This window comes from Mixophyes fleayi, chromosome 8 (genome assembly GCF_038048845.1).
Source record: "Mixophyes fleayi isolate aMixFle1 chromosome 8, aMixFle1.hap1, whole genome shotgun sequence".
NCBI lineage: Eukaryota > Metazoa > Chordata > Amphibia > Anura > Limnodynastidae > Mixophyes > Mixophyes fleayi.
In genome coordinates, this window is record NC_134409.1 from 88,272,012 (window position 1) to 88,285,496 (window position 13,485).

The 13,485-nt window shown below is 41.7% G+C and overlaps 1 protein-coding gene across 2 annotated transcripts in view; it reads right to left on the minus strand.

Moving 5' to 3' along the window:
• Positions 1-1,633: 1,633 nt before the first annotated feature.
• DNAL4 (dynein axonemal light chain 4) overlaps positions 1,634-13,485 on the minus strand; it is a 39,367-nt gene continuing 27,515 nt past the window's right edge. For both annotated transcript variants that reach the window (XM_075182834.1, XM_075182833.1), the window contains 2 exons: positions 7,759-7,842; positions 1,634-3,801 (listed from right to left, as the gene is read on the minus strand). In XM_075182834.1, the coding sequence (XP_075038935.1) occupies positions 3,637-3,801; positions 7,759-7,842 (249 nt within the window). In that variant the 3' untranslated portion in view covers positions 1,634-3,636. The remainder of the gene's footprint in view (positions 3,802-7,758; positions 7,843-13,485) is intronic.

Genomic DNA, 13,485 nt, shown 5'->3' on the forward strand with positions numbered 1-13,485 from the left:
GTCAGGTGTTCACTGGAGCCCCTGATGGTGGGGACAGGCTGGGCTGCAGACTGACAGAGGGTCGTGAAGTGTGTACCGGCTGGGGAGAACCCAGGCAAGCGGAGTGGAGTCCAAGCAGAGGTCAAGGGCCGCAGCAGATAGCAGATCCGATAAACAAGCCGAGCGGACAGGGAGGTCACGAGCGGACAGGGAGGTCGGTATTCAAGCCAGAGGTCAAGGTCACGAGAAACACAGGCAGGGTCCAAATCCAGGCAAGAGGCCTTACACGGGTAATCAATAGAATTTCCAAGAGACAGGAACAAGACACAGAGCAGGTCAGCAGACTGGCAAACAGAAGCTATAACCGGCAGGGAGGCTAAGCCCTCCCTGCCTTATATACTACCACTGACCAATGGGAAGTAAGGGAACCAGCAGAAAAATTAGCCCCAGGAGGTGAATATTATAATAGATTGTCCCCTATGTTCTGCGCACACGCCCGGCTGCCCCTAATGTTGGGACGCGGCGCTACAACCACAGCGCGTCCCGGGCGTTGCCTAGGCAACGGCCGGGGAGAAACAGGAAGTGACGTCCCGGTCATGGAGACAGCCGGGACACTTCCTGTCGGGCAGAGAGAGTCGCGGCGCCTGAGGCACCGCCGCGACTCATAACAGTACCCCCCCCCTTGAGGAGGGGTCAAGGGAATTTTTTGAAAAATTCTTTTAAATGTTTGGCAGCATGAAGGCGTCCTCGTGGAATCCAGGACCGGTCCTCCAAACCACGATTCTTCCATTGAACTAGGAAGTGCACCTGCCCCTGTACTCTCTTAGAATTGAGAATCTTCTGAATGGTATAACTCTGTGGTTTGTTCCTATTCTGCACAGGCGAACTTAACGACTGAGATAGATTAGCGTATAACACAGGCTTCAGGAGGGAGCCATGGAACGTGTTGGGGATCCTCAAGAAAGCAGGAATTTTCAATCTGAAAGATACAGCATTGATCTGCTTGATAATGGGGAAAGGACCGATGAATTTAGGCCCCAGTTTCCTGCAAGGCTCTCGGAGTCTAATATTGCGTGTGTACAGCCACACTTTCTGGCCCACTTTGAGTGAGCAGGTGGTACGGTGACGGTCCGAATTTTGCCGATTTTGCCTAGGCAACGGCCGGGGAGAAACAGGAAGTGACGTCCCGGTTGTCATGGAGATGGCCGGGACACTTCCTATCGGGCAGAGAGTCGCGGCGGCCTGAGGCACCGCCGCGACTCATAACACTATACCAATCACCAGGAAAACATGCAGTTGCACCAGTAACAGCTGGGTGACTTTTAGAAAAAACAGAATACAAATAAACAGAATTCTAGACACTAGGAGCAGATTGGTGGGAATACCCAGATTTCCATACTGTACATGTTTATCCCACTTGTGTATTGAAAAGGTGCATTTCGCTATCTTTAACATAACCATTCACTGGTTTCCCACACATAACAGTATGTATGGGATAGACTGCATGCCAATAATAATAATGAATGGTTAGAATTATCTCTCCTAAGCTACTACCCATTGGTAGCTTAGGTATGAAGTACAAAGTGTATTTCTGTATGTCTTAACACTGATGAAAAAGACTCACAACAAGTGAAGGAATTTCACACACAAACTATTACATAGGATGGTATATCCTTTATATAAACTTACATTCTACAGGAAACCAAAGTTCTCTGCAGCAAATATAATCTGTAAAATATAAAGTCTAACCTTTTTTTTTTTAAACCCTTATATGAATAAATAAAAAAGAATATATATATTCTCCCTTTCCCATCTCTTACTTCCAATCTAGCTTAAATTTGGGAGGCTGCTATAAATTCACACATTAGATTTTCACCATAATTTAATGTATAGTATATTATCAGCATTGCCCACTTTTAGACAACGCCATCTTCAGGAATTACCACTACCCCCTGAAGTGAGACCCACATTTATCATTACAAGTTTGATGCCTCTGATAAAGTGGATAGCAGAGAGTTGTCAGCCCTGCTAGACTGAACCTGTCCTAGCCATTCAAGCAGTTATGTGGCTCCCCTGATACGAATCTCCCGTCCAGTAACACTTACAGCTCTCTCTTTTCCATGCTGGCTGATGCAGAGGTTGAGTACATGTATCAGAATAGCTACATATTCCTCTGAATATCAAAAGAACAAAAATAAAACCGGTGCATTCTTTATAAAAACAAAAATCTAAGGAAGTTTATTAGTTACAAGTAGAGTAAACTATTTTATAACCAGAGGTAACATAAAAAAACAGCATACTTGAAGTCCAGAGTATAAAATCCTTCCGCGAAACACGGCTTCATGTTTCTGCCACTGAACAAGAGGAATTAAGGACTAGTAGCTTGCAGGCTTCTCTGTGGTATCCTAAATCTCCTGATCTATTATTTATGGCTTGTATCCACAAGCCTATAATGCACACGTATCTCAAATGGACAAAAAGGAAGCTAGTGATGGAGAGTGTCAAATGCAGCCAGAAGGATGAGGCAATGATAAATAGAAACAGAAAATAAGAGAGCAAGAAAGATAAATAAAAAAATCACATAAGATCTCACACACACAGAATATGCCAGAGGAAAGAAATAAACTTGAAAGAACACAAACATGTATATATTTTACTCAGTAACTAATGAATAGAGAAATACTGCCTATCAACCAAAACACTTTTTGAAACAGTTCTAAAGACTGGACTTGCAGAATTTTTAGCTAACCTGTAGATACTAAAAAGAACTACAAAATTCAGAAGCCCACCATTTGTGACCTTCCTTTCTCAGCATTCAATACAAATGATTTGATCTCCATCAGTGCAACGGATTTGCATATAGCTTCACACTAATTAGGTTTGAGATCACAGCATAGATCGGTTTTTGTTCGTTTTTTTTAAAAAAAAAAAAACAAAACACCAAGACAAAAACCATTATATGCTGAAACTCAGCAAATGTCTGGATGAAAGGTCCACTTTAATTACAAAGAGCCTATGTGGGTGTACGAGGAAGAAAAGTAGATCAGTAGGAGGAGAAACAATATACTTAAGTAAAAAACAAAACACAATTCTCCACAGGGAAAATGCAATAGGATAACAATGAGTCATACATGCCAGAAGGTGTGATATAGAGAATAGAAGGAATGGTAAAATGTCAAGGAAACATTATGAAAGAGAAGTGTTCCTCTAATACTCAGTGGAAAAAAAGAGATGAGAGATGACTATGAACACAAAATATATTTGGGAAACTAGAGCTGTGGTGCCAGTAGGACGGTAAAACCATGTGCATACTTTATTACTGATTACATAAGCCTCTGAGGGTCAAGGGGTTGGAAAAGGCATTTGACGGATGTTCCTACTCTTCATTTAGTGTAATTGCTTGTTCCAAAGCTCTGAAGCTATCTAAGAACATATTACAAGAGCCAATCTATTCCCTTTCTTTGAAGTTTAAACATTCCAAGTCAGAGGTAACTGCAAATCTATTGCAAACCTCTTTGATTCCCAATGAGTTAAGAGGAGACTCATAGACACCCCAAAAGATAAATAGAGAGTCCAGCTGGAGACTCTTTCCTGAGCGCGGCCTTGTAGCAGCACATCCTGAGTAGAAGGGAATGGGGGCACCCTGAACAGGTTCCCTCATGAACATTTCCAGACGCAAATAGCCAGGCTGCCCCCAAAGAACATGTACAGAAGGTTCTTGACTTCATGAGTGATCTCAAAACCAAAGCCCTCTCCAATCACGACATGCCACGAGGAGCCAAACTTCTTGTCCATTGTCTCTTTTATCATCTTTGCCGCACTCTGAGAGAAAATAGAGATTAAACATGTCAGAATACCTCAAGCCTCAGCACATTTTCATTTGTGCATAAAAACAAGGTTGGGGAATGACAAACACATCAGTGAGTATAAGCAATGATTGTAGTTTTCAGTGACACATTTATCAAGTAGCTTCCAACCTTTATATCAGCTGTGCAACTGGCATTGTCTGCACAGCAGGAAACAAATTTGCACATCACAAACCATACAGTACATAAGTAAAAAAAGATAGCAATTTTAAGAGTTTAAGGCACTGGTGTTTAACAGGCAGGCTGCACGCAGCCTTTTCATTTCTGCATCTGGTGCCCTTCTGTGAACATGGATTTTTTGAAGGGGAGCGAAGGATAGGTAATTGTCTGTAAAAGAGCTGCTTAATTGGTACAAATGTGTCATCACTTGTAGTGACGTAGGACCGTGTTCCACCAATTGCTAAATGGCTGTTGGTAGTGCAACCATCACATCAAATGAAGAGAGAATGAGCATTGCCAGGGTAATGTTATTACGCAATGATGCAAGTGGGTGAATTAGAAGTAGGCATCACAAAGCAGCAGGGTAAGTACTGACAGTTACGCCGACAGCCTATTGAAATCACTGCTGTACATATTGTTGGTCACTAAAATTAACTGTACCTTGTTACTGGACACTAGCACTACTACTTGCGACATATTGCTGAAAACTATAGCCACAAATCACATGGGCACTACTGGGGCATATTAATAGGTACTAGTACTACAGCTGGCATATTAGTAGGCACATTAATATGAATTTTACTAGTGCTGGAATAATTACAGGGGATTACATTTAAAGCTGGCATATTACTGAGTACTATTACTATATTGGACATATTAAAGGGTATTACTACTCCTATACATACTACAGGCCATCACTGCTACTTTTGGTACAAACACTGCACTAATGGCTCTGTCTATTGATTCAGAAGTGGCTAAGTGCTGGCGGCTAATAGTAACAGAAGGTTACTATTTATAAAATATATTCTCCTTGTGTGACTGGATCACTTATAAATAACTTATCGTATACATTTATTTAAAGGAAATAGCGAAGGGCGCTTATTTATATAATTGCAAATGTACTTATTTTTGATATTGTATGTATGGTAAAGGAGATATCTTTATTTCTGAGACCAGGGGAAGAAATCTGTTTGTTTTAACTTTGCAAGAGGAAATGCATTATATATCTGATACAATAAGCCTTTGTTGAGGAAGTCTTTTGTGCATCTTGGAGTAGGGAAATTACTTGTTCGGGGTTTTGTGACTTTCTTTGGGAATGTGTATTCTGCAGCTGTCTGAAGAAAGGACCCATGTTAATAAGACCTTTTGATATGTGAGGGTCCAGCATCTGAAGGAACAGGAAGGTTTAATTAACACTTGCTACTAGATTTCCTGCGTCTAAAAACAAGATGTAGGAAATCCCAGCAAGTTTTAGGATATCACAGATAAGTGTAAATATTGTTAGCTTTGCATATAAATCCATGATTGGGTAAACAAATTTCATCTTGATTCTAAAAATAGCTCAGACTTCCAGAGGCTGGCTTACCCTGTGTTCAAATCTGTATAAAAAGCACTGTCTTGTATTGATAATTGTTCTACTTGTCCCATCTGACCTGCACCCCAATACCTTCAACCAGTGTGAGCAAATAAACATCACTTGCTTCAAAGACCTGCTCGGAAACTTCTCTATCCCTTACAGATTAAGACCCAAAATCGAATCCGTTCCTAGTTGTTTCTGAGGTTTGGACCAAGCATCCAGTACCACCGCTCTGCCAGGGGGGATCCATCCACAGCAACCCTGATCCACAGGAAGAGGTCAGATGTACCAGCCCAAGTACACCAGTAACGGGGTACACTTGCAGCATCAGTTGCCCAGAAGAAACCCGGTACTGGATGCTGGTCCGGTAAGGAGTCCAATGGTGGCAGCATTTGTAAGCCCCTCCTACAGGGGTTAGAAGGCGCATTCGGGATAACAAAAGGGAACGATGGCAAAGTAAGCCCAGCAACAACAGACAGAATGGCATAGGCGGTCCTTCCTGTCACGCCTTGTATTTCCTAATCCCCCAAATACAGTGGTTTACCCATTATGTATATTTAAACACAGCTTTATTAGTGGTGAGTATGCCATTTACTGTGGATAAGAATATTACAAAAGCAGCAATTTTTACAGTTGTATTGGTAGATTAAGAACAATATACACACATTCTGACTTCAATGACTTATTTTCACTTTGCTGCAAAGCAGACAATTTTATTTTGTTTCAGCACAGCCAGTGTTTAAATTCACCAACTGAACAACAATGGCATTAAGGTACTTCGAGGAGACTTTGGTTTGAACCCCAGTGTCACTTGTGACCTTACTTAATTTAAACCCCAGGCACCACAAATAGCTTGTAAACTCAATGCAGGAAAACTCTGCTTGCAAAATTTTGTGTATACTGCTGCACAAATTTGTATGCGCTATAAAATATTTTACAAATTTATACCGCATTTATCTTTTTTTTCCTAATTTTTAATTTTCTTTGTTTTTATGGTAGTATGCCTTTTCATGAGTATTAAGTAAAACCTTTAGCGCAAAATTATTCTACATAGAAAACGTAATTTCTTCCATTTACTTACATCTTCTATAACGCTACTTCTAAATTTTCACTTCAACCACTGGGCAGGATGCCATATTTACAGTCATGGTCAAAAGTTTTGAGAATGACTCAAGTATTGGTTTTCATAAAGTTTGCTGCTTCAGTGTTTAGACCTTTTTGTCAGATGTTACTATGGTATACTGAATAAATATTATAAGCATTTCACAGCAAGTGTCAAATGCTTTTATTGCCAATTACATTAAGCTTATACAAAGAGCCAATATTTGCAGTGTTGACCCTTCTTTTTGAAGACCTCTGCAATTTGCCCTAGCATTCTGTCAATTAACTTCTGGGCCACATACTGACTGATGGCCGCCCATTTTTGCCTAATCAATGCTTGGGGCTAGATTTACTAAGCTGCGGGTTTGAAAAAGTGGGGATGTTGCCTATGGCAACCAATCAGATTCTAGCTGTCATTTTGTAGAATGCACTAAATAAATGAAAGCTAGAATCTGATTGGTTGCTATAGGCAACATCTCCACTTTTTCAAACCCGCAGTTTAGTAAATCTAGCCCTAAGTCTTTTGAAAGCTTCTTGTTGGGTGTTAAGGACAACTACCTAGAACCCTACATGCCCTGTACCACCTGCCCAAGCCACATCTTACGGGGATTGGAGCTGCTAGTGTGATTTAGTAGTCACACTGGCAGTTTGATCTACCCTCGTTTCTCATTTAGATGGTGTTATGGGCTTAAAACTATCAGCTTCAATAGAAATTCAAGTTGACAGTCTGAGTTCCCAGATATTAGGTGACAATAGGGGGATCATTAACCTCTTTGGTATACAAGCATTGCTGGTTGTTATTGACAACCAGTAAGAAAATTTAAATGGTCAAAGACTTTTACAAGCACGAATCAGGTGGGCAGGTTTCTTATCAGAAGAAATGTTAGGCAAGTTATGAGGAATGTCTAAACATTGATGCCTTGAACATGTGATTTTATAAACATCAAAAAATTGTAACTGTGCATATGAAAATTATATTTACTGGAAAGTAAGGGGATTCTCCACAAAAATACAGTACTCACTTCTGGCTGCCCCTGCCATCTGTTAAAACCTTTATGTCAATATTGCTAGCCGTGTATAGAAGGGCGGTGAACGGACTGCACGTCTTGTGTTAGCTTGCATGCAGCAAGACCAAGGTAGAATGCAGGTCTTGTCAAAACGGGGAGGCAACAATATTTTGAAGGATGGTAGGTGCGTCTTGAGGGGAGTATTTTTTGCCTTCATATCACATGCTTCATTCTTACTTTTTATCATGGCGGAGCCCTTTAAGCCTTAGGCACATTGTGCAGAACGTACCTCATTATTACTGGCAAACTTTTCACAGGCTGTAACACAAAGCTCCATGGTTTCTACACGCATCTCCTCTGGCATGTCTGTGTGCTGCAGGGAGAAAATACCAGCTTTTAGAATGAGTCTTTGACCAGAGGACCCTGTTATTAAATACTACAGCTTGTAAAATGACACCACTTGCTTTTATTAACAGACAGACCCTAGGAGTGCAAGTGTGCCCCAATGTTGGTTTCTGTATTTTAAATAACATTTGAGGTTCGCTGGGAGGATTTGTGTCTCTTTACATCATTGAAAAAATATTAACCATAGCTTTATGATTGTTGGTAATATGTACTGTGTATACAATGTTATTAATTTCTGAAAAATAAATAATATATTTATATGGCTGTCAACTAATCAATCTATTATTAGAGAAAATAAACCCTACAGGGATTCCCATCAACTAATTCTGACCATTCAGTGAAAGATATGACCTGAATGCTGAACTACAAAAACATGGTGGACCAAATTGTACGGATCCATTTGTTTAACAGTCAGGCTGAATGACTGGATCTCACACATATAGATGCTAGCATAGGATTTACCAACTTGAGTGAAAAATCCAATACAAGCTGATTTTTTTGTATGGTTATTAGGAGAAACTGAATGATTGTTTGCTATAACATAGCACTACGCTTTGTTAATAAATATCTCAATTTTGTTTTCCCAAGTCTAAAGAGTCCCTTTAATAATAAGCAATTGTACCGCTGTGGGCTTGTGCTCACTCATAATTTTTATCAAAAAAGCAAACCGCTCAAGGTACTCTGCGGTTAATTCGCTACAAACAAGTGAACATGAAATAATTAGTCTGCAGTACCAGTGTTTTAGTAAATTGTATGGTTTTTATATCTAAGCAAACATAGCCAACTACAGCTGAATGATTTGCACCATCTTGTAGTCGATAAGAACAGGACAATGCACCTATCTTGCTGGCTGTAACTGGATTGCTTGTTGTTAGACAGTGCTTCCCATTGGTCATTTAAGCCAGCATATCACAACAATTTATAAAAGACTAAGAGGTATATTTACTAAACTGCGGGTTTGAAAACGTGGAGATGTTGCCTATAGCAACCAATCAGATTCTAGCTGCCATTTTGTAAAACGCACTAAATAAATATCAGCTAGAATCTGATTGGTTGTGGTAGGCAACATCTCCACTTTTCAAACTTGTAGTTTAAATATACCTCTAGGAGATGCCAATATTTGGACATTCTCAGTATGCCATCTAATTAGTACTGTAATATGAGAAAACAAGGAGTATATTTATACAGCAATTTTGTGTACTTTAAGCGCTCGCTGTAAGGTCATCACAACCTTTATCATAATTTCTCTATCCATGTTACCTGGGGAAAAAAATCAATATTCTGCAGCAGTTTTGGAACCCACATCACAATGCTAGCTTTCACGTAGGAAAATACCAACTTATCACTTCAAAAGGTGAATAGGTGTTTAATCAGCACTGACCCTGGAGTAACACACGGCTAGGGTGGATTAGCAACTATAACAATTTATGCTAACAATAAGGTTTATATGAAACTACAGGCCTCAGTATTAACATTTTCATAAGAATATATTTAACAGGGATGGTGAGCAAGGAAAATATTTTTTGCTGGCAGATTCCTAAACATTTACTATTGGACAACTTTCGTTTTCTGACATATTACTTATTCCACTCTAAAAATAATCAAAATATTAGAAGTAGTAATATCTTGAATACAAAACAGCCAGACATTGGAAATAGAAGTTTATACCTATATTCAAATCCATGGCCATTGCTGTGATAAACAGTATCTATAATATTTTAGTGTCCAAGTGTTGTGGGTACTTTCATTTTATTAAAGTCTATTTTGTTTATCCCACACTGAAGGGTACAAAAAGTATATTCATCCTGAGCACTTGCAAGCATTTGAAAACTATCTCAGGGTCAATTGTGGGTGAATCGTTATATGATTGTGGAAAACTAAATGCAGAATAAGACATTACTCTTAGTCAAGTGCAACCACGTGGATGCATAATGCCTTTTTAAAGTGCAAGTATACTTAATTATCCTCGTAGCACATACATAGGTATTACGACTCAGGGGCTGCATTTACTGCATGTACTGCATGTGTCACTTATGTAATGAAAATATTTTCAAACCCAGAGGTACTTGAGTGTATAAAAATGCGCCTGTTTGGTACAAAATCTGTCCCATTGGATGTACGGTTATGGGATCTATTTTGCAGAATGTTTGGGACTTAATGTTTTCCAGGTAAGTGGTTTTCCCATAATTTGGAGTAGCATGCCTAAACTGTTAAGCAGAGCTCTTCATAGTAACTATTTGAAGAAGTATTTGGTTATCATATATGTGTATATGACAAAATAACTGAAATGCATCAATAATGGTTTTCCGGATTTATCTGTACAGGACAACTCCCAATTAACGGCACTTCCTGAGCACCCCACCTGTAAAATACAGTGTTTCCACTGGCAGAGAGGCTTTGCGTCCTTCCAATACAGGAAATGCACCCTCTCCAAAAACTTGTGTTTGTATTTGGTTGCAACATGGTAATGTCCAAAATAATTATTTGGCAACTAGACACTTCTATTCATACACCCTAACAGTAACTATGAAATTACAATTATTATTAAGTAATTTTTTGGGCACTTTTTTCCTTCAATTTGACAAACACATTTAGGACAATGTTATGCAACACAGTCTATGAGTGTTACTGGAAAGCTGTGTGCTCAAGGAAAGCAATGTTATACAACCTATCATCATCATCTATTTATTTATATAGCACCAGCAAATTCTGTAGCGCTTTACAATTGGGACAAACACAGTAATAAACAATACTGAGTAATACAGACAGACAGTGAGAAGGCGCTGCTCACAAGCTTACAATCTATGGGTCAATGACATTCGGACACATGAGTCTACATATTGCATTTCGATACATCCAGATTACAAAGGTAAAAAGTGATTAGTATGCTATATGATTCACTCACACAGCAATGTTGGCCAGAGGGTCAGAGGGTTGTTGTCTTGTGTAAAGGGTGGTAATAGAGTAACCTAGAGAAGTTAAGCAGGCGGTTGAGGAATATTATAAACTTGCCTGAAAAGGTGGGTTTCCAGAGAACACATGAAGGTTTGTAGAGCAGAAGAAAGTCTTACTGTGTGAGGGAGAGATTGACACAGAGTGGGTGCAGTTCGAAAAAAGTCCTGTAACCGTGAATGGGAGCATGTGATGAAAGTGGAAGAGAGATGCAGATCTTGTGCAGAATGGCGTTGACGAGTTGGGAGATATTTTGAGACAAGTGATGAAATGTATGTTGGTGTAGTTTTGTTGATGGCCTTTATAGGTTAGTAGAAGTATTTTATATTGGATTTGGTAAAAAACAGGCAACCGATGTAGACTGAGAGTGACTCAGCAGAGAATTGAGAATTATACTCACCGTTAATTTCTTTTCCTTGAAATATTCCATGGCAGTGTCATGAGCCGCGGCGGTACTCACAGCCGCCACGGCTCGCTTCTCATGCGCCCCGGCCGTCACCTTGACGACCGGGACGTCATTTCCTCCTCCTGTCCGGCCATCACCAGGGCAACGGCCGGACGCTAGTTCACTAGCGCTGCATCCCGGCGGTGCTGGTAGACGGGCGCATGCGCATAAATAGTCAGTCTATGTGGCTGATTAACAGGCATTAGCCTGCAACTGTGTAGGTCAGGGACAAGCCCTGATTGGCCCTGCTGGATTCTTGTAATTACTCTGCAGGAGTGTGTTCAACTGCTGATTGGTCTGTGTCTGTATTTAAGGCAATGAGGTCTGCTGCCTCATTGCCGGTTATAGCTTCTGTGCTCCAGTCTGCTGACCTGCTTGTTCCTGTTCCTGTATTTTGATACCGCTACTGATTTCCCGTGTATGACCCTTGGCTTTGAATTGGACTTCGCTTGTGTTTCCTGTGACCCTGATCTCTGGCCTGTTTACCGTTTCTGCTATCCGCCTGTGACCCCTGACCTCAGCTTGCTTACTGTTGTCTGCTGCCGGCCCTTGACCTCTTCCTGGACCTCACTCTGTTTGCCTGGGTTCTCCCCAGCCGGTACACACTTCACGACCCTCTGTCAGTCTGCGGCCCAGTCTGTCCCCACCATCAGGGGCTTCAGTGAACACCTGACTGGCAGAGTAGATTCCGGGTTGTGTTGTGCCGGCTGTAGGGGTTCCTAACATTATAACCGGCCCACACACTGAGACGAGGTTGCGATGGATGGAAGCGGATCCACACCGTCTCCGGCACAAGCCTTAGCAGCCCATGTTGAGTCCTTGTATCAGATGATCCAGGAATTGGCTGAGCGTCTGTCTGTTCAAGAAGAAGCCGCAAAAACTTCTCAACCCACTCCAAGTTCCTCCTGTGAACCTAAGATGAATTTGCCAGATCGCTTCTCTGGAAATAGATCTCTGTTACGGAATTTCAGGGAAAGCTGCAAGCTCTATTTCCGGTTGAGACCCTGTTCCTCCGGGTCAGAGCATCAAAGAGTCGGGATCATCATTTCCCTCCTACAAGGTGACCCCCAGTCCTGGGCCTTTTCTTTGCCACAGACCAGTCCTGCCATGCAGTCCGTAGCCTCTTTCTTTGAGGCATTGGGTCTACTGTATGATGACCCGGATCGAGTTGCCTCCGCGGAAGCTCACCTACGGGCCTTGAAACAAGGCCGGCGGTTGGCAGAAGAATACTGCGCGGAATTCCGTAGATGGTCACCTGATAGTGGATGGAACGACCCCGCCTTACGTAGTCAGTTCCGTCTCGGCCTATCGGAACAGATCAAAGATTCTTTGGTGCAATACCCATCTCCTAGCTCTCTGGAGGATCTGATGCACCTCTCCATTAACATTGACAGGAGGTTTAAAGAGCGGAAAACTGAAAAGGAGACATCATCACCTCCATCCGCCTTCGTTCCTGTTTCCACGGATGGTGAGGAACCGATGCAATTAGGAGCATATCGTCTTTCCCCTGAGGAAAGAGACAGGAGACGATCACAAGGCCTATGTCTTTATTGTGGCACAAGAGGCCATTTCTCCCGTTCCTGCCCAAATAAGCTGGGAAAAGAGCATGCCTAGGGAACGAGGGGAAAGTTCACCTAGGTCTGCAGATTGTCTCCCCGAAAAATGCCGTATTGATCCCTGCGCAGCTCACGTTCAATACCAGTTCCATGGACCTGGCAGCCTTCATTGACAGTGGAGCTGCGGGCAACTTCCTTGACATCGGGTTCGCCTGCGCTGCTGAAATTCCAATGGTAAGTCTGCTGTTACTGTCTGTGGTTTAGATGGAGCTCCGTTACTCGGTGGCAAGATTTCCTGGGAGACCCCGCCACTACAGTTGAATATCGGAGCCCTCCATTCAGAATCAATAACCTTCCTCCTTATTGATTGCTCATCGGTGCCCTTGATCCCATGGCTTTCCCGGCATAACCCTGTAGTGGACTGGATAAAAGAAGAAATTATCCACTGGAGTTCTTATTGTGAACAGTCCTGTTTGTCACTACCGCTGCGGGTGATCCAGTCTATTCCGGAGCAACTTCCCTCACAATACCACGACTTCTGGGACGTGTTTTCCAAGAGAGCGGCGGATACCCTACCACCTCACCGTGACTTCGACTGCGCTATCGAGCTCATACCTGGTTCCAAGTTGCCTAAGGGACGCCTGTATTCCCTCTCAGC